The sequence below is a fragment of the Rhinatrema bivittatum genome, chromosome 10 (assembly GCF_901001135.1).
Source record: "Rhinatrema bivittatum chromosome 10, aRhiBiv1.1, whole genome shotgun sequence".
Taxonomy (NCBI): Eukaryota; Metazoa; Chordata; class Amphibia; order Gymnophiona; family Rhinatrematidae; genus Rhinatrema; species Rhinatrema bivittatum.
Window position 1 is genome coordinate 122,320,777 of NC_042624.1, and position 26,320 is coordinate 122,347,096.

Consider the following 26,320-nt stretch of genomic DNA (forward strand, 5'->3'; position numbering starts at 1 on the left):
TAAGGTGTTTGGTGTACACAGCAGCATGGTATGGGAGGGTGATATGGTAAGGTGTTTGGTGTACAGAGCAGCATGATGTAGGAGGATGATATGGTAAGGTGTTTGGTGTACACAGCAGCATGGTATGGGAGGGTGATATGGTAAGGTGTTTGGTGTACACAGCATCATGATGTAGGAGGATGATATGGTAAGGTGTTTGGTGTACACAGCAGCATGATATGGGAGGGTGATATGGTAAGGTGTTTGGTGTGCACAGCAGCGTGATGTAGGAGGGTGATATGGTAAGGTGTTTGGTGTGCACAGCAGCATGATGTAGGAGGGTGATATGGTAAGGTGTTTGGTGTACACACCATCATGGTATGGGAGGGTGATACCCTGTTGGCGGGGCTATAGGAAAGCTAACAGTATAGCACAGTGATTAGGGATTAGGAATTATTTGATTCCTGGCCTCCCAGAAGCCTGAAAAACCCGGCACCTCAAACAGCCAGTCCACTCTGCAAATTAATATTTACATTACATAAAATGCCTTTAAGATTATTTATTTAATAAAATATGTATTTCCAACGTCTTATTCCTGAAGCCATAAATATATTCTCTGAGTACATAAGTGCAGTTCTGGAGATTGATCTCGGGGAGCAGAACTGTGCTCTTTCTACAGTGGAGAAGATTTAAGCAGGTGCCCAGGACTTATTCACTCAGCGCAGTCCTACCAGAGTGCCCTCTCCAGGTCTCTGGGGTCAGGAGGGCAGTGGGGCCCTGGACAGGGAGGGGCAAAGTGCTTTATCATTCTTTCGAGGAATGCAAAATTTAAACACCGTTGCAGGCAACGAGCTCCTTGCCCTTCCCATTCGGGGACGCGGCCTGTCCAGCAATCTGACGAGCCGAGAATCCATCAGTGCGCCGTACTTCACGTCCTCTCTCAGGATTTCTGCTTCCTCGTTCCGTTTTCCCGCCGCAGTGACGGTCTTTGGGCTGTGGCCCATGTGGCTCCCAAAAACTGCTCGGTCATTTGCAGTCCCATCCGCCAGTGTGCCAGCGCCTGCCCGGACGGGTGGAACGGGCTCTGCGCTGGCAAACTACCGTATTCCGCGCTTCCTCGGCGAGGGTCGGCCCTCAGTCCTCGCAGTGGTCCGAGTCATCCAGCTCCAGTCCCGGAACCAGGTTGTAGTAGTCCGTGGCCTGGTTCATGTAGAGCTTTTCTCGATCCGCCGAATCCTTCAGGACCTCCGTGACACTCACCGTCTCAGCTTCGGCCTCGCTTCCTGCTGCCCCTTCCTCTTCCACGGCCGGCCTCTCCCCGGCCTCCTCCTTGCCCGCGTCTCCCTCGCCGGCGAGCAGGGAATGCACGGAAGCCCCCAGCTTGACCTCCACCTCCTCATAGAGGTCCGGGCTGCTCCCCAGGAGCACTGTGGAGGGCCTCAGCAGCACCAGGTTCTTCTCCCTCTGGGCAGGGACGGAAAGCTCGCAGGGGACGTAGCCGTGGTGGTCCACCAGCGCCCGGGTCCCGTTCCTCTCCACCGTTGCCAGGTGGCACTCCTGCCTGCTCACGGGGAAGCTGCTTTTCCTCCTCTGGCAGCAGCAGCACCAGCAGGCCAGGCCCAGAGCCGCCAGGACAGGGAGGCTGATGAAGAGGGCCGTCAGGCGGTGGGACTGGCAGACGTCGTGCCGCTGGACGCTGCGGATGTTGGTGCCACGCACGTTCCCTGGGCTGCTGCAGGTGAAGGAGCCGAACAGCTCAGCGCTCTGGTTCGCGGGGAAGTGGATTTTTAGTCTGTTGTAGAAGGAGCAGGTACAGTCCAGGCTGTTGTTGGAAACCCCAAGGACGACGAGGGAGGGCTTGAAGATGCCAGAAGGAAGGGACGTGACCTTATTGAAGTCCAGGTAGATCTCTTGTATCTGGTCGGAGGCTTGCAGGAAGGTTTCGGGAAGCTCGCTCAGCTGGTTCTCCTCCAAGTGAAGGACCTTTAAAGCGGGGGCATCTCCCAGGAACTCAGCCGGGAGCCGCTTCAGCAGATTGCGATCCAGGTGGAGCACCTCGAGCAGGCTGGGGTCCCCGGCAGCGTTGGCAATGTCCGTGATCTGGCAGTCAGAAAGATGGACTTCCTTCAGCCCCTTCACGCCGCTGAAGATGCTCCAATCCAGGGAAGCAATGGAGGAGCCGGTAAAGTTCAGGCAGCACACGTCGTCGTGGTCGGGGGCTCGGGCAGCCAGAAACCCTCTGAAGTCTGCTGCCAAGCTGCAGCCGCAGGCCTGTCCTTCAGATCCAACAGCAAGACGCAGCCGGTACAGGAAGAGGCAGCAGCAGAGGAGGGCGCGGTGGCAGTCACCTGCAATCAAGAGAAGGAGAAAGAGCAGGTCAGGAAATCAGTCATCGGCCCATGTTTCCTGGGGCTGCATTAAGGATTGGGGACCCCCTTCTGGGCCAGCGGAGGACGCGTCTCATTCACCGCTCAGTGGGAAGTGAGAGCCAGAGTCTGTCCCAGCCAAGGAGCTCGGGACACTTATAGAAAGAGGGGGAAAAGCCGGCCAGCTGCAAATAAAACTCCAGGGGCTGCAGCTCGGGAGAGGCCAGCGTTACTGGAGCAGCAGGAGAAAGCCACAGGGCCAAAATATACAATTATAGAAAAGAGAAAGATTAAATGTGGGCCTGGCGAGAGCTGCACAGTGCCACGGAGGAAGGGCACCACGCTGGGGCCACGCAGTGCCACGGAGGAAGCGCACCACGCTGGGGCCACGCAGTGCCACGGAGGAAGCGCACCACGCTGGGGCCACGCAGTGCCACGGAGGAAGCGCACCACGCTGGGGCCACCCAGTGCCACGGAGGAAGCGCACCACGCTGGGGCCACCCAGTGCCACAGAGGAAGCGCACCACGCTGGGGCCACCCAGTGCCCGGAGGAAGCACACCACGCTAGGGCCACGGAAGGCAAAACAGGCAAGTGAGCTGAGGTCTTAGGCCATGAATAAGAGCTGAGGAAATGCTGAAACCCCAGGCCTGGAGAAAGCTCTGGGGGACCCAGAAACAGATAAGGGTGGTCAGGCTCGTCTCGTCTCCCCAGTGTCCCCCCTCGCCTCTGCACTCACAGCAGGGCTTTCCTGAATTCTCTCACGCTGTCTCCACCGCCTCCACTGGGAGCCCGTTCCAGGCACCCTCCATCCCTCTCTGAAGAGTCCACCCACTCTGAAGCTCCTGAAAATATACAGGCAGGCGGCGGAGTCCCCGCTCTGCCACTAATGTCATTCCTGGGAAACAGGTTTGCTTCTAATGAATTACTGACACCGTTGAGGCATTGCACTGTCTGTGTCACAGCTTCCTCTAGGGTACACATATTTAGGTGCTTAACTGGCGGAGTGGCCTAGTGGTTAGAGCAACAGGCTGAGGGCTAGGGAAGCCAGAGTTCAAATCCCACCACTGCTCCTTGTGAGCGTGGGCAGGTTACGTCCCCCTCCACTGCCTCAGGCACAAGCTAAGAGCTTCACGTGCAAAGCCGCGTTAGGCTGTTTGCTGTGCAGGGAATGTCCTAATGCACAGATAACAAATGCCAGGAGTCATTATGACCCTAATGCATGCAAATCAAATAATATGACTTGTCTCCAACTTCCCAAGCTGTGTTACTGAATGGAAGTGAGCTGATCGGCCCCCAGTGACCTCCTCCCCTCTGACACATGAGGTAGCAAAAGTAAATGTTTTAATGTAAGTCCCTACCCCCAAATCTTTCCTTTTCTAACAAAAACAGGGCCCCCCGCCCCCGAGGAGGCTGGACCCCAGCTAAGCTCCGGACCAGGTGATGGCCATTTTCCAAAAAGGTAGCAGCTCCCCGGGGGCCACAACACTGCCTAACAAGCAGGACATTTACCCTTCTATTAATTGATCTATTTGTTGAGTTTTATGTACCCTCATTCGGTAAAGCCACCATAACGGTTTACAAAATTTAAATTGTAACTCCTAACAATCACCTTGGACCGTGTTCTGTTTGTAAGACTTTCACAAACATTTCCTTGCTAACTGGCTTTTGACACAGCTTTAGAAATATCGACTACCTCAGTCTGCTTGAGGCAGAAAAAGACCAACTCACCCACTCATTCCTGCTAAGGATATCTCCCAGCTGCCGGCCACACAGTGCGACCACCTGCAAGATTTCTCCCTATCCAGGACACTCTGTTCTGACTCCCTATCCAGGACACTCTGTTCTGACTCCCTTCATCATGGGAGGAAGAACCCACAAGGTTCCCAATTAGCTCCCTCCAGCACCCGCTTTTCCAAGGCATAACCAAAAAGCACCATCAATGTCCATACAGCCAGGAATACTGGCAAGGCCACTGCCAGAACACCCGGCTTCCTGGGTAGCCCGGCAGACAGATCCACTACGTGAGCGCCTGCGTTTCCTCTAGGACTTCTAGTTATTACAGACCCTGCAGCCTGCCAGACAGATCCACTACGTGAGCACCTGCGTTTCCTCTAGGACTTCTAGTTATTACAGAGCCTGCAGCCTGCCAGACAGACCCGGCCACGTGAGAGCCTGCGTTTCCACCAGGACTTCCAGTTATTACAGAGCCTGCAGCCTGCCAGACAGACCCGGCTACGTGAGCGCCTGCGTTTCCACCAGGACTTCTAGTTATTACAGAGCCTGCAGCCTGCCAGACAGACCCGGCCACGTGAGCGCCTGCGTTTCCTCTAGGACTTCTAGTTATTACAGAGCCTGCAGCCTGCCAGACAGACCCGGCCACGTGAGAGCCTGCGTTTCCACCAGGACTTCCAGTTATTACAGAGCCTGCAGCCTGCCAGACAGACCCGGCTACGTGAGAACCTGCGTTTCCACTAGGACTTCTAGTTATTACAGAGCCTGCAGCCTGCCAGACAGACCCGGCCACGTGAGCGCCTGCGTTTCCACCAGGACTTCTAGTTATTACAGAGCCTGCCAGACAGACCCGACTACGTGAGCGCCTGCGTTTCCACCAGGACTTCTAGTTATTACAGAGCCTGCAGCCTGCCAGACAGACCCGGCCACGTGAGCGCCTGCGTTTCCACCAGGACTTCTAGTTATTACAGAGCCTGCAGCCTGCCAGACAGACCCGGCCACGTGAGCGCCTGCGTTTCCACCAGGACTTCTAGTTATTACAGAGCCTGCAGCCTGCCAGACAGACCCGGCCACGTGAGCGCCTGCGTTTCCTCTAGGACTTCTAGTTATTACAGAGCCTGCAGCCTGCCAGACAGACCCGGCCACGTGAGAGCCTGCGTTTCCACCAGGACTTCTAGTTATTACAGAGCCTGCCAGACAGACCCGACTACGTGAACGCCTGCGTTTCCACCAGGACTTCTAGTTATTACAGAGCCTGCAGCCTGCCAGACAGACCCGGCCACGTGAGCGCCTGCGTTTCCACCAGGACTTCTAGTTATTACAGAGCCTGCAGCCTGCCAGACAGACCCGGCCACGTGAGTGCCTGCGTTTCCACCAGGACTTCTAGTTATTACAGAGCCTGCAGCCTGCCAGACAGACCCGGCCACGTGAGCGCCTGCGTTTCCACCAGGACTTCTAGTTATTACAGAGCCTGCAGCCTGCCAGACAGACCCGGCTACGTGAGCGCCTGCGTTTCCACCAGGACTTCTAGTTATTACAGAGCCTGCAGCCTGCCAGACAGACCCGGCTACGTGAGCGCCTGCGTTTCCACCAGGACTTCTGGTTATTACAGAACCTGCAGCCTGCCAGACAGACCCGGCTACGTGAGAGCCTGCGTTCCCACCAGGACTTCTAGTTATTACAGAGCCTGCAGCCTGCCAGACAGACCCGGCTACGTGAGTGCCTGCGTTTCCACCAGGACTTCTAGTTATTACAGAACCTGCAGCCTGCCAGACAGACCCGGCTACGTGAGCGCCTGCGTTTCCTCTAGGACTTCTAGTTATTACAGAACCTGCAGCCTGCCAGACAGACCCGGCTACGTGAGAGCCTGCGTTCCCACCAGGACTTCTAGTTATTACAGAGCCTGCAGCCTGCCAGACAGACCCAGCTACGTGAGAGCCTGCGTTTCCTCTAGGACTTCTAGTTATTACAGAACCTGCAGCCTGCCAGACAGACCCAGCTACGTGAGAGCCTGCGTTTCCTCTAGGACTTCTAGTTATTACAGAACCTGCAGCCTGCCAGACAGACCCGGCTACGTGAGCGCCTGCGTTTCCACCAGGACTTCTGGTTATTACAGAACCTGCAGCCTGCCAGACAGACCCAGCTACGTGAGAGCCTGCGTTTCCACCAGGACTTCCGGTTATTACAGAACCTGCAGCCTGCCAGACAGACCCAGCTACGTGAGAGCCTGCGTTTCCACCAGGACTTCTAGTTATTACACAACCTGCAGCCTGCCAGACAGACCCAGCTACGTGAGAGCCTGCGTTTCCTCTAGGACTTCTAGTTATTACAGAGCCTGCAGGCTGCCAGACAGACCCGGCTACGTGAGTGCCTGCGTTTCCACCAGGACTTCTGGTTATTACAGAGCCTGCAGCCTGCCAGACAGACCCGGCTACGTGAGTGCCTGCGTTTCCACCAGGACTTCTAGTTATTACAGAGCCTGCAGCCTGCCAGACAGACCCGGCCACGTGAGTGCCTGCGTTTCCACCAGGACTTCTGGTTATTACAGAGCCTGCAACCTGCCAGACAGACCCGGCTACGTGAGCGCCTGCGTTTCCCCTAAGACTTCTAGTTATTACAGAGCCTGCAGCCTGCCAGACAGACCCGGCTACGTGAGCGCCTGCGTATCCACCAGGACTTCTAGTTATTACAGAGCCTGCAGCCTGCCAGACAGACCCGGCCACGTGAGCGCCTGCGTTTCCACCAGGACTTCTAGTTATTACAGAACCCGCAGCCTGCCAGACAGACCCGGCTACGTGAGAGCCTGCGTTTCCACCAGGACTTCTGGTTATTACAGAGCCTGCAGCCTGCCAGACAGACCCAGCTACGTGAGTGCCTGCATTCTCACTAGGACTTCTAGTTATTACAGAGCCTGCAGCCTGCCAGACAGACCCGGCTACGTGAGTGCCTGCGTTTCCACCAGGACTTCTAGTTATTACAGAGCCTGCAGCCTGCCAGACAGACCCGGCTACGTGAGTGCCTGCATTCTCACTAGGACTTCTAGTTATTACAGAGCCTGCATCCTGCCAGACAGACCCGGCTACGTGAGTGCCTGCGTTTCCACCAGGACCTCTAGGTATTACAGAACCTGCAGCCTGCCAGACAGACCCGGCTACGTGAGAGCCTGCGTTTCCACCAGGACTTCTAGTTATTACAGAGCCTGCAGCCTGCCAGACAGACCCGGCTACGTGAGAGCCTGCGTTTCCTCTAGGACTTCTAGTTATTACAGAGCCTGCAGCCTGCCAGACAGACCCAGCTACGTGAGTGCCTGCATTCTCACTAGGACTTCTAGTTATTACAGAGCCTGCAGCCTGCCAGACAGACCCGGCTACGTGAGTGCCTGCGTTTCCACCAGGACTTCTAGTTATTACAGAGCCTGCAGCCTGCCAGACAGACCCGGCCACGTGAGAGCCTGCGTTTCCACCAGGACTTCCAGTTATTACAGAGCCTGCAGCCTGCCAGACAGACCCGGCTACGTGAGCGCCTGCGTTTCCACCAGGACTTCTAGTTATTACAGAGCCTGCAGCCTGCCAGACAGACCCGGCCACGTGAGCGCCTGCGTTTCCTCTAGGACTTCTAGTTATTACAGAGCCTGCAGCCTGCCAGACAGACCCGGCCACGTGAGAGCCTGCGTTTCCACCAGGACTTCCAGTTATTACAGAGCCTGCAGCCTGCCAGACAGACCCGGCTACGTGAGAGCCTGCGTTTCCACTAGGACTTCTAGTTATTACAGAGCCTGCAGCCTGCCAGACAGACCCGGCCACGTGAGCGCCTGCGTTTCCACCAGGACTTCTAGTTATTACAGAGCCTGCCAGACAGACCCGACTACGTGAGCGCCTGCGTTTCCACCAGGACATCTAGTTATTACAGAGCCTGCAGCCTGCCAGACAGACCCGGCCACGTGAGCGCCTGCGTTTCCACCAGGACTTCTAGTTATTACAGAGCCTGCAGCCTGCCAGACAGACCCGGCCACGTGAGCGCCTGCGTTTCCACCAGGACTTCTAGTTATTACAGAGCCTGCAGCCTGCCAGACAGACCCGGCCACGTGAGCGCCTGCGTTTCCTCTAGGACTTCTAGTTATTACAGAGCCTGCAGCCTGCCAGACAGACCCGGCCACGTGAGAGCCTGCGTTTCCACCAGGACTTCTAGTTATTACAGAGCCTGCCAGACAGACCCGACTACGTGAACGCCTGCGTTTCCACCAGGACTTCTAGTTATTACAGAGCCTGCAGCCTGCCAGACAGACCCGGCCACGTGAGCGCCTGCGTTTCCACCAGGACTTCTAGTTATTACAGAGCCTGCAGCCTGCCAGACAGACCCGGCCACGTGAGCGCCTGCGTTTCCACCAGGACTTCTAGTTATTACAGAGCCTGCAGCCTGCCAGACAGACCCGGCCACGTGAGCGCCTGCGTTTCCACCAGGACTTCTAGTTATTACAGAGCCTGCAGCCTGCCAGACAGACCCGGCTACGTGAGCGCCTGCGTTTCCACCAGGACTTCTAGTTATTACAGAGCCTGCAGCCTGCCAGACAGACCCGGCTACGTGAGCGCCTGCGTTTCCACCAGGACTTCTGGTTATTACAGAACCTGCAGCCTGCCAGACAGACCCGGCTACGTGAGAGCCTGCGTTTCCACCAGGACTTCTAGTTATTACAGAGCCTGCAGCCTGCCAGACAGACCCGGCTACGTGAGTGCCTGCGTTTCCACCAGGACTTCTAGTTATTACAGAACCTGCAGCCTGCCAGACAGACCCAGCTACGTGAGAGCCTGCGTTTCCTCTAGGACTTCTAGTTATTACAGAACCTGCAGCCTGCCAGACAGACCCAGCTACGTGAGAGCCTGCGTTTCCTCTAGGACTTCTAGTTATTACAGAACCTGCAGCCTGCCAGACAGACCCGGCTACGTGAGCGCCTGCGTTTCCACCAGGACTTCTGGTTATTACAGAACCTGCAGCCTGCCAGACAGACCCGGCTACGTGAGAGCCTGCGTTCCCACCAGGACTTCTAGTTATTACAGAGCCTGCAGCCTGCCAGACAGACCCAGCTACGTGAGAGCCTGCGTTTCCACCAGGACTTCCGGTTATTACAGAACCTGCAGCCTGCCAGACAGACCCAGCTACGTGAGAGCCTGCGTTTCCACCAGGACTTCTAGTTATTACACAACCTGCAGCCTGCCAGACAGACCCAGCTACGTGAGAGCCTGCGTTTCCTCTAGGACTTCTAGTTATTACAGAGCCTGCAGGCTGCCAGACAGACCCGGCTACGTGAGTGCCTGCGTTTCCACCAGGACTTCTGGTTATTACAGAGCCTGCAGCCTGCCAGACAGACCCGGCTACGTGAGTGCCTGCGTTTCCACCAGGACTTCTAGTTATTACAGAGCCTGCAGCCTGCCAGACAGACCCGGCCACGTGAGTGCCTGCGTTTCCACCAGGACTTCTGGTTATTACAGAGCCTGCAACCTGCCAGACAGACCCGGCTACGTGAGCGCCTGCGTTTCCCCTAAGACTTCTAGTTATTACAGAGCCTGCAGCCTGCCAGACAGACCCGGCTACGTGAGCGCCTGCGTTTCCACCAGGACTTCTAGTTATTACAGAGCCTGCAGCCTGCCAGACAGACCCGGCCACGTGAGCGCCTGCGTTTCCACCAGGACTTCTAGTTATTACAGAACCCGCAGCCTGCCAGACAGACCCGGCTACGTGAGAGCCTGCGTTTCCACCAGGACTTCTGGTTATTACAGAGCCTGCAGCCTGCCAGACAGACCCAGCTACGTGAGTGCCTGCATTCTCACTAGGACTTCTAGTTATTACAGAGCCTGCAGCCTGCCAGACAGACCCGGCTACGTGAGTGCCTGCGTTTCCACCAGGACTTCTAGTTATTACAGAGCCTGCAGCCTGCCAGACAGACCCGGCTACGTGAGTGCCTGCATTCTCACTAGGACTTCTAGTTATTACAGAGCCTGCATCCTGCCAGACAGACCCGGCTACGTGAGTGCCTGCGTTTCCACCAGGACCTCTAGGTATTACAGAACCTGCAGCCTGCCAGACAGACCCGGCTACGTGAGAGCCTGCGTTTCCACCAGGACTTCTAGTTATTACAGAGCCTGCAGCCTGCCAGACAGACCCGGCTACGTGAGAGCCTGCGTTTCCTCTAGGACTTCTAGTTATTACAGAACCTGCAGCCTGCCAGACAGACCCGGCTACGTGAGTGCCTGCGTTTCCACCAGGACTTCTAGTTATTACAGAGCCTGCAGCCTGCCAGACAGACCCGGCTACGTGAGCGCCTGCGTTTCCACCAGGACTTCTAGGTATTACAGAACCTGCAGCCTGCCAGACAGACCCGGCTACGTGAGCGCCTGCGTTTCCTCTAGGACTTCTAGTTATTACAGAGCCTGCAGCCTGCCAGACAGACCCGGCTACGTGAGCGCCTGCGTTTCCACCAGGACTTCTAGTTATTACAGAGCCTGCAGCCTGCCAGACAGACCCGGCTACGTGAGCGCCTGCGTTTCCACCAGGACTTCTAGTTATTACAGAGCCTGCAGCCTGCCAGACAGACCCGGCTACGTGAGCGCCTGCGTTTCCACCAGGACTTCTAGTTATTACAGAGCCTGCAGCCTGCCAGACAGACCCGGCTACGTGAGCGCCTGCGTTTCCTCTAGGACTTCTAGTTATTACAGAACCTGCAGCCTGCCAGACACACCCGGCTACGTGAGTGCCTGCGTTTAATTGGTGGGGAGTGTGAGAGTGGTGGTATCTGCTGTATTCGTGGCCCTTTTGTTTAATTGGTGGGGAGTGTGGGAGCGGTAGTCTCTGCTGTATTCGATGCCCTTTGTTTAATTGGTGGGGAGTGTGAGAGTGGTGGTCTCTGCTGTATTCGTGGCCCTTTGTTTAATTGGTGGGGAGTGTGAGAGTGCTGGTCTCTGCTGTATTCGTGGCCCTTTGTTTAATTGGTGGGGAATGTGAGAGTGGTGGTCTCTACTGTATTCGTGGCCCTTTGTTTAATTGGTGGGGAGTGTGAGAGTGGTGGTCTCTGCTGTATTCGTGGCCCTTAGTTTAATTGGTGGGGAGTGTGGGAGTGGTGGTCTCTGCTGTATTCGATGCCCTTTGTTTAATTGGTGGGGAGTGTGAGAGTGGTGGTCACTGCTGTACTCATGGCCCTTTGTTTAATTGGTGGGGAGTGTGAGAGTGGTGGTCTCTGCTGTATTCGTGGCCCTTTGTTTAATTGGTGGGGAATGTGAGAGTGGTGGTCTCTGCTGTATTTGTGGCTCTTTGTTTAATTGGTGGGGAGTGTGAGAGTGGTGGGTCTCTGCTGTATTAATGGCCCTTTGTTTAATTGGTGGGGAGTGTGGGAGTGGTAGTCTCTGCTGTATTTGTGGCCCTTTGTTTAATTGGTGGTGAGTGTGAGAGTGGTGGTCTCTGCTGTATTCGTGGCCCTTTGTTTAACTGGTGGGGAGTGTGAGAGTGGTGGTCTCTGCTGTATTCGTGGCCCTTTGTTTAACTGGTGGGGAGTGTGAGAGTGGTGGGTCTCTGCTGTATTAATGGCCCTTTGTTTAATTGGTGGGGAGTGTGGGAGTGGTAGTCTCTGCTGTATTTGTGGCCCTTTGTTTAATTGGTGGGGAGTGTGAGAGTGGTGGGTCTCTGCTGTATTAATGGCCCTTTGTTTAATTGGTGGGGAGTGTGGGAGTGGTAGTCTCTGCTGTATTTGTGGCCCTTTGTTTAATTGGTGGGGAGTGGTAGTCTCTGCTGTATTTGTGGCCCTTTGTTTAATTGGTGGGGAGTGTGAGAGTGGTGGGTCTCTGCTGTATTAATGGCCCTTTGTTTAATTGGTGGGGAGTGTGGGAGTGGTAGTCTCTGCTGTATTTGTGGCCCTTTGTTTAATTGGTGGGGAGTGTGAGAGTGGTGGGTCTCTGCTGTATTAATGGCCCTTTGTTTAATTGGTGGGGATTGTGGGAGTGGTAGTCTCTGCTGTATTCGTGGCCCTTTGTTTAACTGGTGGGGAGTGTGAGAGTGGTGGTCTCTGCTGTATTCGTGGCCCTTTGTTTAATTGGTGGGGAGTGTGAGAGTGGTGGTCTCTGCCTTATTAATGGCCCTTTGTTTAATTGGTGGGGAGTGTGGGAGTGGTAGTCTCTGCTGTATTTGTGGCCTGTTTAAGCAACGGGAGGTGTGGAAGTAGTGGTCTGCACTGGTTTCGTGGCCCATCATTTAAGTGCTGCATTGAAAATGCCAGAGCTTTGCTACATCTCTTTCCTATTTGAAGTTCAGTTTCCTCTCAGTCACCAGAACAACAGATGATGTCAGAGGAAGCCCTTCGGGAGGCAGGAGCTTGGTTTCCATGTAAGTGCTCTGAGTTCAAACCCAAACAAAGCAAAGTGATGAGAGTGTGATAACCCTCTCGTGAACTTTCAAACTGAGCTTGGCCAATCTGAGGCTTCCTGCAGGCCTTGGAGTGCATGGCTGTGCTGGCATGTGGCTGGGGCTCTCTGGATGTGTCTAGACAAGATTTTGTAAGTCTCTGTGAGTGTGCTGAAGTTCCCGTTTGGATGACGGTGGATATAGCTGTCTCATTCTGTACACCTCAGCTGTGGGTTTGCCTGCATGAGGGAGTGCTCTGAGCACACGGGGGTTCCTATGAGATTATGCGAGTTTGTGTACACATCCATACGTGTCTGGCATTGATTGTGATCACCTGAAGCAGAGGACATGGCCACCATCTCTCACCCTCTGTCTGTTTATACATTCCAAATGGGTCTTATTCCTAGGTATCCTTTCTTTTTGCCCATCAAATTTTTGTTTCTTATATTTTGCACAATTTTTTAGAAATTTCTTATTTTCTAAAACATCCATACTTTACTTCACTCTCTAGCTCTTCATAATTTATGTGCATCAGAGAAGAACCTTAAGGGGATTCTGATGAAGATCTGCTCTTCAGCTGTCTGTGCTATATTCATGCTTTACATGTATCAGTGTGACCCCTGCATGGGGCTCTGATGAAGATCTGCTCTTCAGCTGTCTGTGCTGTATTCATGCTTTACATGTATCAGTGTGACCCCTGCATGGGGCTCTGATGAAGATCTGCTCTTCAGCTGTCTGTGCTATATTCATGCTTTACATGTATCAGTGTGACCCCTGCATGGGGGGTTCTGATGAAGATCTGCTCTTCAGCTGTCTGTGCTGTATTCATGCTTTACATGTATCAGTGTGACCCATGCATGGGGCTCTAATGAAGATCCGATCTTCAGCTGTCTGTGCTGTATTCATGCTTTACATGTATCAGTGTGATCCCTGCATGGGGCTCTGATGAAGATCTGCTCTTCAGCTGTCTGTGCTATATTCATGCTTTACATGTATCAGTGTGACCCCTGCATGGGGGGTTCTGATGAAGATCTGCTCTTCAGCTGTCTGTGCTGTATTCATGCTTTACATGTATCAGTGTGACCCCTGCATGGGGCTCTGATGAAGATCCTCTCTTCAGCTCTCTGTGCTGTATTCATACTTTACATGTATCAGTGTGATCCCTGCATGGGGCTCTGATGAAGATCTGCTCTTCAGCTGTCTGTGCTGTATTCATGCTTTACATGTATCAGTGTGACCCCTGCATGGGGCTCTGATGAAGATGCTCTCTTTAGCTCTCTGTGCTGTATTCGTGTTTTTCGTACATCACTATAATGCCTGTATCGGTTTCTGCTGAAGATTCATAGTGCAGAGGAAGGGTCTATGTCAGAGGGGATTTTAGAGCACTGAAGTCCGGAGGACTGCTCAGGAATAAAACAGAACTTGAAAGAGATGAGTTGGTGGAATAAGTGTGTTGTAGTGAGCTCTCAGTGATCTCTGCCCAGGGTCTGCTGCATCTCCTTTACAGGTAGGTTATTCACTGCCCTGTACACCCGGATATTCACAATAAATCTGCATACTATATATACAGCTCATGCATATTCCTTGGAGATATCCTGAAACTCTGACTGGCTGCAGGGTCCCAGGACAGGTTTGGGATATCCCCTTATATAGTAAGCGGAAGCAGGGAGAGAAATGGAGAGACAGTCATGGAGACTGGGGGGAGGGAAGAGAGGGGAGACACTGGCTGAAGGAGGAGTGCAGGAGAGTAAGTGTGAGGAAGAAAGCAGAGATGGGCCTGAAAGACGAGGAAGTAGAAGTTGTTTGTTCTGTAATTTTGCAGTCGGTGCCAGAGAAGGCAGGAGGCAGGTTCTCTGCTGCTCCAAGTCTTCATGTCTGGACTCTTTTGACCAATTGAGGGAGGGGTGGGATATTTCACGATCACATGTTATTGCCTACTTACAAGCTCGGCGCTACTGCTCCATTGTTCATGCGCGCGATCTCTCTCTTCTTCTTTTGACCAACGCGGAAGAGAGCTTTTTGGAAACAGCGGCGAAGTGCAACAAAATCACGACCTGGTCAAGTCACTTAGAAGAGCAGTTGCCTACTCCGCATATTCAGTGCTTAGCGTCGTTGTGGAGCGCGGATTTGGGGGAACTTATCCTTCCCAAGCACTTACGCCAGGCCTTTAAGGCGCCGTGTCGCACTTTTTCCCCGGGTACAAACTCCTTCCCAGAAGGGACACATCTCGTGTCCTGGGCGTCAGTGTGAGATTCGGGTCTCTGCTTGCCGTATGTTTATGGGATGTAGAAAGTTGCAGCTTTTTGGAGCAACGTGCAAGCTTTTCTAGAGCAGGGGGTAGTGAGCTGCCCGGTTCCTTGGTAGGGGACAGTCGTCTTTCTGGGCCTTTGGGGGGGGGATGGGTCTTCCTGAACTTTATGGCCAAAACGTCTTTTTGCTGTGCTGGAGGCTGGGAGAAGCCCCTTCATTGGCTGAGGGAAAGGTCTGAGGCAACAGCAGGCACAAACTGAAATGTTACGGAAAAGCAGAGGCTGCCTCGCTGCCAGGAAGGGCCATGGAGGGCATCGCTACGCATCTCCTGAGCCAGCGCCGGGATGGCCCAGCTCTCCTGCTGCTTCTTTTGCTGCTGCTTGTCTGAGTTCCTTGGCGTGACAGGGGGTGGGAATGCTCTGCTCTTTCGTGGGCTATGAATGTGGTGCAGTGGACGTGCCTGGCTGTGCAGCTGCATGTGGAGGGCTTCCTCTTCTATTTCTCTCTCTTTTAGAACATAAGAACCTGCCGTACTGGGTCAGACAGAGGGTCCATCAAGCCCAGCATCCTGTTTCCAACAGAGGCCAAACCAGGCCATAAGAACCTGGCAATTACCCAAACACTAAGAAGATCCCAGGCTACTGATGCAATTAATAGCAGTGGCTATTCTCTAAGTCAACTTAATTAATAGCAGGTAATGGACTTCTCCTCCAAGAGCGTATCCAATCCTTTTTTAAACCCAGTTACACTAACTGCACTAACCACATCCTCTGGCAACAAATTCCAGAGTTTAATTGTGCGTTGAGTAAAAAAGAACTTTCTCCGATTAGTTTTAAATGTGCCCCATGCTAACTTCATGGAGTGTCCCCTAGTCCTTCTACTATCCGAAAGAGTAAATAACCGATTCACATCTACCCGTTCTAGACCTCTCATGATTTTAAACACCTCTATCATATCCCCCCTCAGTCGTCTCTTCTCCAAGCTGAAAAGTCCTAACCTCTTCAGTCTTTCCTCATAGGGGAGCTGTTCCATCCCCTTTATCACTTTGGTTGCCCTTCTCTGTACCTTCTCCATCGCAATTATATCTTTTTTGAGATGTGGCGACCAGAATTGTACACAGTATTCAAGGTGCAGTCTCACCATGGAGCGATACAGAGGCATTATGACATTTTCTGTTTTATTCACCATTCCCTTTCTAATAATTCCCAACAGTCTGTTTGCTTTGACTGCCGCAGCACACTGCACCGACGATTTCAATGTGTTATCCACTATGACACCTAGATCTCTTTCTTGGGTAGTAGCACCTAATATGGAACCCAACATTGTGTAACTATAGCATGGGTTATTTTTCCCTATATACATCACCTTGCACTTATCCACATTAAATTTCATCTGCCATTTGGATGCCCAATCTTCCAGTCTCACAAGGTCTTCCTGCAATTTATCACAATCTGCTTGTGATTTAACTACTCTGAACAATTTTGTGTCATCTGCAAATTTGATTATCTCACTAGTCGTATTTCTTTCCAGATCATTTATAAATATAATGAAAAGTAAGGGTCCCAATACAGATCCCTGAGGCACTCCACTGTCCCCTCCCTTCCACTTAACTTTCTGAAACCCAGTTGCACTAACTGCTGTAAGTCTGCTGTGTATTTTGGGAAACGCTGGGAGTCATGGGGCTGCTTGCATTGGGTTTTTCTTTACATGGAGGCTGTGCTAGAAGGTTATCTTGCTTGCATTGCTCACCTGTTACTGACTTGTTGCAGCCGAATGAATCTGAACTTCCTCTGACTGGATAAAGATGAAGTTAAAACTGGGTGAGTGGGAGGCGACAAAGGGGAGTGGGAAATGGAATTTTCTCTGAGGAGGGGGTTGTTACTAGCAGTGAGCCTCAGGGATCGCTCCTCGGACCCGTTCTTTTCAACATTTTTGTGAGCGACATAATGGAAGGATTGTCAGGGAAAGTTTGTCCTTTTGCCAATGATACCAAAACCTTTAACAGAGTGAACAACCAAGAAGGTGTACAAAACACAAGCAGGGATCTAGCAAAGCTCGAGGAATGGTCCACGGTCTGGCAGCTCAGATTTAATGCTAAAAAGTAAAGAGAGCTATGCGATTGGGTTGCAAGAACCCAAGGGAAAGGTTCAGTGTAGGGGATACAATTTTTCTATGCACGAAAGAGCGGGATCGGGGGTGATCAAAGCTGATGATCTTAAGGCGGCCAAACAGGTGGATAAAGCGAGGGTAAAAGCCAGAAAGCTGCTCGGCTGCACAGGGAGAGGAAGGGTCAGCAGAGAAAGGGAGGAGATATTGCCCCTGTGCAGGTCCCTGGTGAGACTTCACGTGGGATACTGAGTACAGTTCTGGAGACCCCACCTTCAATAGGACATAAACAGGATGGAGTCGCTCCAGAGGGGGGAGGCTGCTAACATGGTCAGTGGTCTTTGTTCTAAAGCATAGGGGGAGAGACTTAAAGATCTAAACATGGATACCCTGGAGGAAAGGCGAGAGATAGGGGAGATAGGATAGAGACATTCAGATATCTCCAAGGTGTCCATGCACAGGAGCAGGGCCTTTTTCAATGGTCATGGGATGAGGGTGAAAGGAGGCAGACTCAGGAGTAATCTTAGGAAATATTTCCTTACAGAGAGGGTGGGGGATGCGTGGAACGGCCTCCCAATGGAAGTGATGGAGACAAGGACAGGATCTGAATTCAGGAAAGCCTGGGATAAGCGCAGGGGATCTCTAAGGAGGTGATGAGAATTATAATGCTACATTAATTGGATGGATAGGCAGACTGGATGGGCCCTCCGGTCTTTTTCTGCCATCCTGTTTCTGTGTTTCTATGTAAATTAATGAAGCACTGAGCAGTCTGCGCCCTGGAAGGCAAAGCAGGAAGGCTCAGTGGGCCTGGCCGGGATGAGATGGAGCCCGCTGTGCGCAGACGGAGAACGGGCCCGGGAAGGCAGCCTGCTAAGTGCTGCTGAAATCCTATGCCAGGCCAGGCTGGGGCAGCCCCTGCCTTCCACTCATCTCTTAGCAAGCAGTGGATTCCCAGCTTTGAACTTTCATATTCTGCTTTAAAATCATTGACGCTTGATCACTACCACTTGCTCTGCATTTGTCTTGTTCTCTGCTTATAGAACAAAACTTGATCTGAAAAAAACAATTTCTGAATTCAAAATTAAATGCAAGAATTCTCTGTCGACTTCTTTTCTCTAAGGCCCAGCACATGTGTGTAACATGAAGACTGTCATTTACATATTGTACATCACTTACCTGGGAATGCACCCCCCAATCCTGACCTATACCCCTGCTATTCCAGGACTGAGACCCCCCGATACACAGCTCTGCCCATGCACCTCACTCCTGCCCTGCAGCACCCCCTGCTATTCCAGTACTGAGACCCCACACACAGCTCTGCCCATGCACCTCACTCCTGCCCTGCAGCACCCCCTGCTATTCCAGTACTGAGACCCTCACACACAGCTCTGCCCATGCACCTCACTCCTGCCCTGCAGCACCTCCTGCTATTCCAGTACTGAGACCCTCACACACAGCTCTGCCAATGCACCTCACTCCTGCCCTGCAGCACCTCCTGCTATTCCAGTACTGAGACCCTCACACACAGCTCTGCCAATGCTCCTCACTCCTGCCCTGCAGCCTCTCCTGCTATTCCAGTACTGAGACCCTCACACACAGCTCTGCCCATGCACCTCCCTCCTGCACTGCAGCACCCCCTGCTATTCCAGTACTGAGACCCCCACACACAGCTCTGCCCATGCACCTCCCTCCTGCCCTGCAGCACCTCCTGCTATTCCAGTACTGAGACCCTCACACACAGCTCTGCCCATGCACCTCCCTCCTGCCCTGCAGCTCCCCCTGCTATTCCAGTACTGAGACCCTCACACACAGCTCTGCCCATGCACCTCACTCCTGCCCTGCAGCACCCCCTGCTATTCCAGGACTGAGACCCTCACACACAGCTCTGCCCATGCACCTCACTCCTGCCCTGCAGCACCCCCTGCTATTCCAGTACTGAGTCTCTCACACACAGCTCTGCCCATGCACCTCCCTCCTGCCCTGCAGCACCTCCTGCTATTCCAGGACTGAGACCCTCACACACAGCTCTGCCCATGCACCTCCCTCCTGCCCTGCAGCCCCCCCTGCTATTCCAGGACTGAGACCCTCACACACAGCTCTGCCCATGCACCTCCCTCCTGCCCTGCAGCACCCCCTGCTATTCCAGGACTGAGACCCTCACACACAGCTCTGCCCATGCACCTCCCTCCTGCCCTGCAGCACCCCCTGCTATTCCAGTACTGAGACCCCACACACAGCTCTGCCAATGCCACTCCCTCCTGCCCTGCAGCACCCCCTGCTATTCCAGTACTGAGACCCTCACACACAGCTCTGCCCATGCACCTCCCTCCTGCCCTGCAGCACCCCCTGCTATTCCAGGACTGAGACCCCACACACAGCTCTGCCCATGCACCTCCCTCCTGCCCTGCAGCACCCCCTGCTATTCCAGGACTGAGACCCTCACACACAGCTCTGCCAATGCACCTCCCTCCTGCCCTGCAGCACCCCCTGCTATTCCAGTACTGAGACCCTCACACACAGCTCTGCCACTGCACCTCCCTCCTGCCCTGCAGCACCCCCTGCTATTCCAGGACTGAGACCCTCACACACAGCTCTGCACATGCACCTCCCTCCTGCCCTGCCCTCCCCTGCTATTCCAGTACTGAGACCCTCACACACAGCTCTGCCCATGCACCTCCCTCCTGCCCTGCAGCACCCCCTGCTATTCCAGTACTGAGACCCTCACACACAGCTCTGCCCATGCACCTCCCTCCTGCCCTGCAGCGCCCCCTGCTATTCCAGTACTGAGACCCTCACACACAGCTCTGCCCATGCACCTCCCTCCTGCCCTGCCCTCCCCTGCTATTCCAGTACTGAGACCCTCACACACAGCTCTGCACATGCACCTCCCTCCTGCCCTGCCCTCCCCTGCTATTCCAGTACTGAGACCCTCACACACAGCTCTGCCAATGCACCTCACTCCTGCCCTGCAGCACCCCCTGCTATTCCAGTACTGAGACCCCACACACAGCTCTGCCCATGCACCTCCCTCCTGCCCTGCAGCACCCCCTGCTATTCCAGTACTGAGACCCTCACACACAGCTCTGCCCATGCACCTCCCTCCTGCCCTGCAGCGCCCCCTGCTATTCCAGTACTGAGACCCTCACACACAGCTCTGCCCATGCACCTCCCTCCTGCCCTGCCCTCCCCTGCTATTCCAGTACTGAGACCCTCACACACAGCTCTGCACATGCACCTCCCTCCTGCCCTGCCCTCCCCTGCTATTCCAGTACTGAGACCCTCACACACAGCTCTGCCAATGCACCTCACTCCTGCCCTGCAGCACCCCCTGCTATTCCAGGACTGAGACCCCACACACAGCTCTGCCCATGCACCTCCCTCCTGCCCTGCAGCACCCCCTGCTATTCCAGGACTGAGACCCCACTCACAGCTCTGCCCATGTACCTCACTCCTGCCCTGCAGCACCCCCTGCTATTCCAGGACTGAGACCCCACACACAGCTCTGCCCATGCACCTCCCTCCTGCCCTGCAGCACCCCCTGCTATTCCAGGACTGAGACCCCACTCACAGCTCTGCCCATGCACCTCCCTCCTGCCCTGCAGCACCCCCTGCTATTCCAGTACTGAGACCCTCACACACAGCTCTGCCCATGCACCTCCCTCCTGCCCTGCAGCACCCCCTGCTATTCCAGGACTGAGACCTCACACACAGGTTGGCCCATGCACCTCACTCCTGCCCTGCAGCACCCCCTGCTATTCCAGTACTGAGACCCTCACACACAGCTCTGCCCATGCACCTCCCTCCTGCCCTGCAGCTCCCCCTGCTATTCCAGTACTGAGACCCCACACACAGCTCTGCCCATGCACCTCCCTCCTGCCCTGCAGCACCTCCTGCTATTCCAGTACTGAGACCCCACACACAGCTCTGCCCATGCACCTCACTCCTGCCCTGCAGCACCCCCTGCTATTCCAGTACTGAGACCCCACACACAGCTCTGCCCATGCACCTCACTCCTGCCCTGCCCTCACCCCCTGCTATTCCAGTACTGAGACCCCACTCACAGCTCTGCCCATGCACCTCACTCCTGCCCTGCAGCACCCCCTGCTATTCCAGGACTGAGACCCTCACACACAGCTCTGCCCATGCACCTCCCTCCTGCCCTGCAGCACCCCCTGCTATTCCAGGACTGAGACCCTCACACACAGCTCTGCCCATGCACCTCACTCCTGCCCTGCAGCACCTCCTGCTATTCCAGGACTGAGACCCCCACACACAGCTCTGCCCATGCACCTCCCTCCTGCACTGCAGCACCCCCTGCTATTCCAGGACTGAGACCCCCCACACAGCTCTGCCCATGCACCTCCCTCCTGCCCTGCAGCACCTCCTGCTATTCCAGGACTGAGACCCCACACACAGCTCTGCCCATGCACCTCCCTCCTGCCCTGCAGCACCTCCTGCTATTCCAGGACTGAGACCCCCACACACAGCTCTGCCCATGCACCTCCCTCCTGCACTGCAGCACCCCCTGCTATTCCAGGACTGAGACCCCACACACACACAGCTCTGCCCATGCACCTCCCTCCTGCCCTGCAGCACCCCCTGCTATTCCAGTACTGAGACCCCACACACAGCTCTGCCCATGCACCTCACTCCTGCCCTGCAGCACCCCCTGCTATTCTAGGACTGAGACCCCACACACAGCTCTGCCCATGCACCTCCCTCCTGCCCTGCAGCACCCCCTGCTATTCCAGGACTGAGACCCCACACACAGCTCTGCCCATGCACCTCCCTCCTGCCCTGCAGCACCCCCTGCTATTCCAGTACTGAGACCCTCACACACAGCTCTGCCCATGCACCTCACTCCTTCCCTGCAGCACCCCCTGCTATTCCAGTACTGAGACCCTCACACAGCTCTGCCCATGCACCTCACTCCTTCCCTGCAGCACCCCCTGCTATTCCAGGACTGAGACCCTCACACACAGCTCTGCCCATGCACCTCCCTCCTGCCCTGCAGCTCCCCCTGCTATTCCAGGACTGAGACCCTCACACACAGCTCTGCCCATGCACCTCACTTCTGCCTTGTAACACCCCTTGCTGCTCTCGTGCTGTGAGGAATGGAAGCTCAGTGTGAAAAGGTCACAGCGTGGCTGGAGCTGAGTGCATGGAGCTGGAAGAAAGTTTGCCAGAAAATGGTGAAAATACTTGAAAGAAGTAAGCCTTAGTCCAGAAATTGTGCCTGGAACTGGAGCAAACGCCTTGAAAGAGACAAAAGCAGCAAAGCAAAGACAGGAAGCTGTGCTGGTAAGCAGAGCAAATATCCAGAAAGAATCAGAAGGACAAAACCCAGGACAGAAAACTGCACGTAAACCTTGATTTTCTGACCTGTTCAGGCAACAGAATCAGCCTAGAAAACAGCAAAATAGAGCAAGATCTGTGGTGAGACTCCCCCTGTGTGGGACAGAGAATCTGTGGGGAAAGGTTTATTAAAGAAAAGCTTCACGTTTCCCCCCAGCGTGGGAAGGCTTTGCTCCGTACCTCAGGGAGCTCTCAGTCTGCTGTGGCACTCGGAGCTGGGAGTCCCTTTCTGGGGTGAAAAGGTGAAGGGCAGCCCAGAGGGGAAGATTTCACAGGACACAGTGAGAACGGTGAATGTGCACGTTAACCCCGAGGACCCTGGGGCCTGCGAGGAGCGCACCTGGCTGCAGAGGCAGAGCCTCGGCCTGCGCTGGCCTGCAGGCTGGAAACCAGGGGGTGGACTCCTGCTGGCTGATGGCCGCATACGGCACCTGCCTCTCTCCCTTCATGACTGGAAGGGAGAGAGGCTCCTGTTTCTGCCCTGCGCAGATTAAAAAATGCTTTAAATGTGGCTCTCCGGAGCTTTTTAGCTCCTCTTGCAGATATGTAAAGTGTGGGAGATGTGAACAGACCACACCAGCGCTGAGTGCACCCAGTGAGTGATATGCGGCCTGTGCGGGGTGGACGGCCGCGTGTACGTGCACTGTCCCCAGGCAGATCACAACTGCCCCCTCACACCGAATGACCCCCAGGAGGAAGTCCCTGATGAGAGGCTGGGACCCCAGCCAGAGCAGGAAGCCAAACGGAGCAGGAGGACGCGGAGGCTCAGCCTGTGGAAGAGGCCGCTGCAGTGCCTGATACATGGGAGCAGGAGAGGGGGCGATGGCCGCTGCAGTGCCTGATACATGGGAGCAGGAGAGGGGGCGATGGCCGCTGCAGTGCCTGATACATGGGAGCAGGAGAGGGGGCGATGGCCGCTGCAGTGCCTGATACATGGGAGCAGGAGAGGGGGCGATGGCCGCTGCAGTGCCTGATACATGGGAGCAGGAGAGGGGGCGATGGCCGCTGCAGTGCCTGATACATGGGAGCAGGAGAGGGGGCGATGGCCGCTGCAGTGCCTGATACATGGGAGCAGGAGAGGGGGCGATGGCCGCTGCAGTGCCTGATACATGGGAGCAGGAGAGGGGGCGATGGCCGCTGCAGTGCCTGATACATGGGAGCAGGAGAGGGGGCGATGGCCGCTGCAGTGCCTGATACATGGGAGCAGGAGAGGGGGCGATGGCCGCTGCAGTGCCTGATACATGGGAGCAGGAGAGGGGGCGATGGCCGCTGCAGTGCCTGATACATGGGAGCAGGAGAGGGGGGCGATGGCCGCTGCAGTGCCTGATACATGGGAGCAGGAGAGGGGGCGATGGCCGCTGCAGTGCCTGATACATGGGAGCAGGAGAGGAGGGTCCTGGGGCCGGACGGAGGCGACTCAGAGGGGGCAATGGCAGCAGAAACCTCCCAGTGCACTGATGCAGGTGGAAAAAGAAACTCCCAAGATATAACGGAGCGTGAAACCCCGAGCCAGTGCAGCCTGGTACCTCCTGGGGCGATACTGCAATTCCTTAGGACAGCCAAAGGGTGCGGAGGAACACGGTCTGTTTGCCAAAAAACCCAGGGGGATTAAACATGGGAAACCCTGCGCTGTTCTGTGCCGTTGGATGTTTTCTTCGCTTTGAAGCAATGCCTGAGTCTTGGGCTCTGTCCATGGCGGTGCATCCTCTCTAGAAGGGTCAGGCCACTAATCCCAGCGTGGACAGGAGGATACAGGACAGCGTCCAGGGCCGCTGCCCGCCCCGTGTTCAGGCTCTCTGGAGATCCTGGCATTTCTCGGTACATGAAGTGACCTCCCTTGCCAGGACAGATCTCCCACTCAGGAGGTCATTTTCCAATGACCTTGCCTTGCCGCAGGGCCCTCCAGGGCATTACTCTGAGACCCTTCATAAGCTGGGAGGCTGCAGGTCACCATCCCCCGTGTGGCACTTCCTGTGGCTCTCGGTACCAGGGCGACTCAGGGTTCATGTGGGCAGCGACTGCCCCCATCCTACCAGTGCAGCACCTGCTGGTCAGCTGCCCTTTCACTGAGGCAGTGAGGGCAGAGGCCACACAAGAGTTAGCTATCCCCTCACATAGCGCGTATCTGGACAGGATCCACGGGATCGGGGCTCCTCACCACGGTTAAAAAGCACAAAATATTAAGGAACATTCACAGCCCGATTCCCTCACGAGCACAGTCCGGGAAGCCAGGGACAGAGAGAGAGAGCATTCCCAGGCTAAGAAAGGCCCACGGGTCCTGCACTAATCCTTTCCCAATGCTTGATCGCTGTTCCTCTGTAAATACAAATAAAACGGAGCCTGCAGGTTCCTGCTCCATCAGCCGAGGACGGTGGAACAATCCGGGCGCTGTTCCTTTAAGGGCACTCACTCTGAGTCCCTGCAAAAGTGAAGAAATGGCTCCTGGTCTCCCGGGCTACCAGATAAACAGCACTGATAATGCCTCCTTCACTTCAAAAATAGCCCTGGAAGGGCAGCGCCCTACTTCCCCTGCCAAACACAATGGGCCGAGGCCCGCGCCAGGGTCTCTGCTCCCAGGCTCCCTCCGTCCCAGGCCACAGGCGCAGTGACCCCCCCCCCCCCCCCCTCCATGAGCCGCGCTGCAGCCCAGACCCCCCCCCCCCTCGCATAAAACCTCAGCAGCACAGGTCCCATCACTTTCACGCAAACACGCGCGTTTCATCAACAAATCTTATTCCGCGGGGACCACGGCCGACGCTGGCGCTGTAATTTCATTTCCCATCCCGGGGTTAGGATGCTGGGGGTGGGATCTGATCTCACGTCCCGGGGTCAGGAAGCGCTGCCGGTAGATCTGATCACAATCCCCCGCCCCCCTCCCGGGGCTGTGGGGTAGTGGGGGAGATCGGAGTTCACGTCCCGGGGTCAGGAAGCGCTGGTGGTCAGATCTGATCAGACTTTCCCTGGAGTTAGGGGGCACTGGTGGTGGGATCTGATCTCACATCCCGGGGTCAGGAAGCGCTGCCGGTAGATCTGATCACAATCTCTCCCCCTCCTGGGGCTGTGGGGTAGTGGGGGGGTCAGATCTCACTGTCCCGGGGTCAGGAAGCGCTGGTGGTCAGATCTGATCAGACTTTCCCTGGAGTTAGGGGGCACTGGTGGTGGGATCTGATCTCACGTCCCGGGGTCAGGAAGCGCTGCCGGTAGATCTGATCACAATTCCCCGCCCCCTCCCAGGGCTGTGGGGGTGGGGGTGGGGGGTCAGAGCTCACTGTCCCGGGGTCAGGAAGCGCTGGTGGTCAGATCTGATCAGACTTTCCCTGGAGTTAGGGGGCACTGGTGGTGGGATCTGATCTCACATCCCGGGGTCAGGAAGCGCTGCCGGTAGATCTGATCACAATCTCTCCCCCTCCCGGGGCTGTGGGGTAGTGGGGGGGTCAGATCTCACTGTCCCGGGGTCAGGAAGCGCTGGTGGTCAGATCTGATCAGACTTTCCCTGGAGTTAGGGGGCACTGGTGGTGGGATCTGTTCTCACGTCCCGGGGTCAGGAAGCGCTGCCGGTAGATCTGATCACAATTCCCCGCCCCCCTCCCAGGGCTGTGGGGGTGGGGGGGGGGGGGTCAGAGCTCACTGTCCCGGGGTCAGGAAGCGCTGGTGGTCAGATCTGATCAGACTTTCCCTGGAGTTAGGGGGCACTGGTGGTGGGATCTGATCTCACATCCCGGGGTTAGGGGATGGTATTAAATACAGGATCACATTTTCCCTCGGGGTAGGCGGATCCCATGTATCTGATTAGCAGCGCCGGGCCCCGCTGGGGGTCTCGGTCCCTTCCCGAGGTCACAGGGTGCTCTGCCCTTACCTGGCTCTGGGCTGTTCTTCCTCCCCAGCCTCATCCTCCTCCTCCTCGGTAGAATCAGCTCCAGGTCCCGGGAGTCTCTCATTTCTCGCTTCCTAAGTGCACGTGAAAGCCCTCTCCCCGCCTCTCCGTGAGCAGTCCTCCCTTTCGTCTTCCTCCCTCCCTGTTTTGCCTCTCCCTGCCTGTCCTGTCCCTCTGTAACTAACCGTGCCCTCTTCCTCTCTCTCTCTTCCTGCTCCCCCCACCGCTCAGGGGTGTGACTGCTGGTGCAGGAGGAGGAATGTGGAAGTGCAG

At 55.3% G+C, this 26,320-nt stretch overlaps 1 protein-coding gene across 1 annotated transcript; it reads right to left on the minus strand.

Moving 5' to 3' along the window:
- Positions 1-487: 487 nt before the first annotated feature.
- On the minus strand, positions 488-26,267 carry LOC115100383. The gene is made up of 2 exons (XM_029618820.1): positions 26,030-26,267; positions 488-2,327 (listed from the first exon to the last, which is right to left on the minus strand). Exons 1-2 carry the CDS (start codon positions 26,109-26,111, stop codon positions 1,114-1,116), a joined length of 1,296 nt encoding a protein of 431 aa, XP_029474680.1. The 5' UTR covers positions 26,112-26,267; the 3' UTR covers positions 488-1,113.
- Positions 26,268-26,320: the final 53 nt, after the last annotated feature.

What these genes read in the sequence shown, in the direction of transcription:
- LOC115100383 (XM_029618820.1), bottom strand. Translation starts at nt 26,111, where the DNA reads ATGAGAGACTCCCGGGACCTGGAGCTGATTCTACCGAGGAGGAGGAGG. An exon ending in GAAGAACAGCCCAGAGCCAG is followed by an intron (nt 2,328 to 26,029) that starts GTAAGGGCAGAG and finishes TCTTGATTGCAG; the next exon opens with GTGACTGCCACCGCGCCCTC.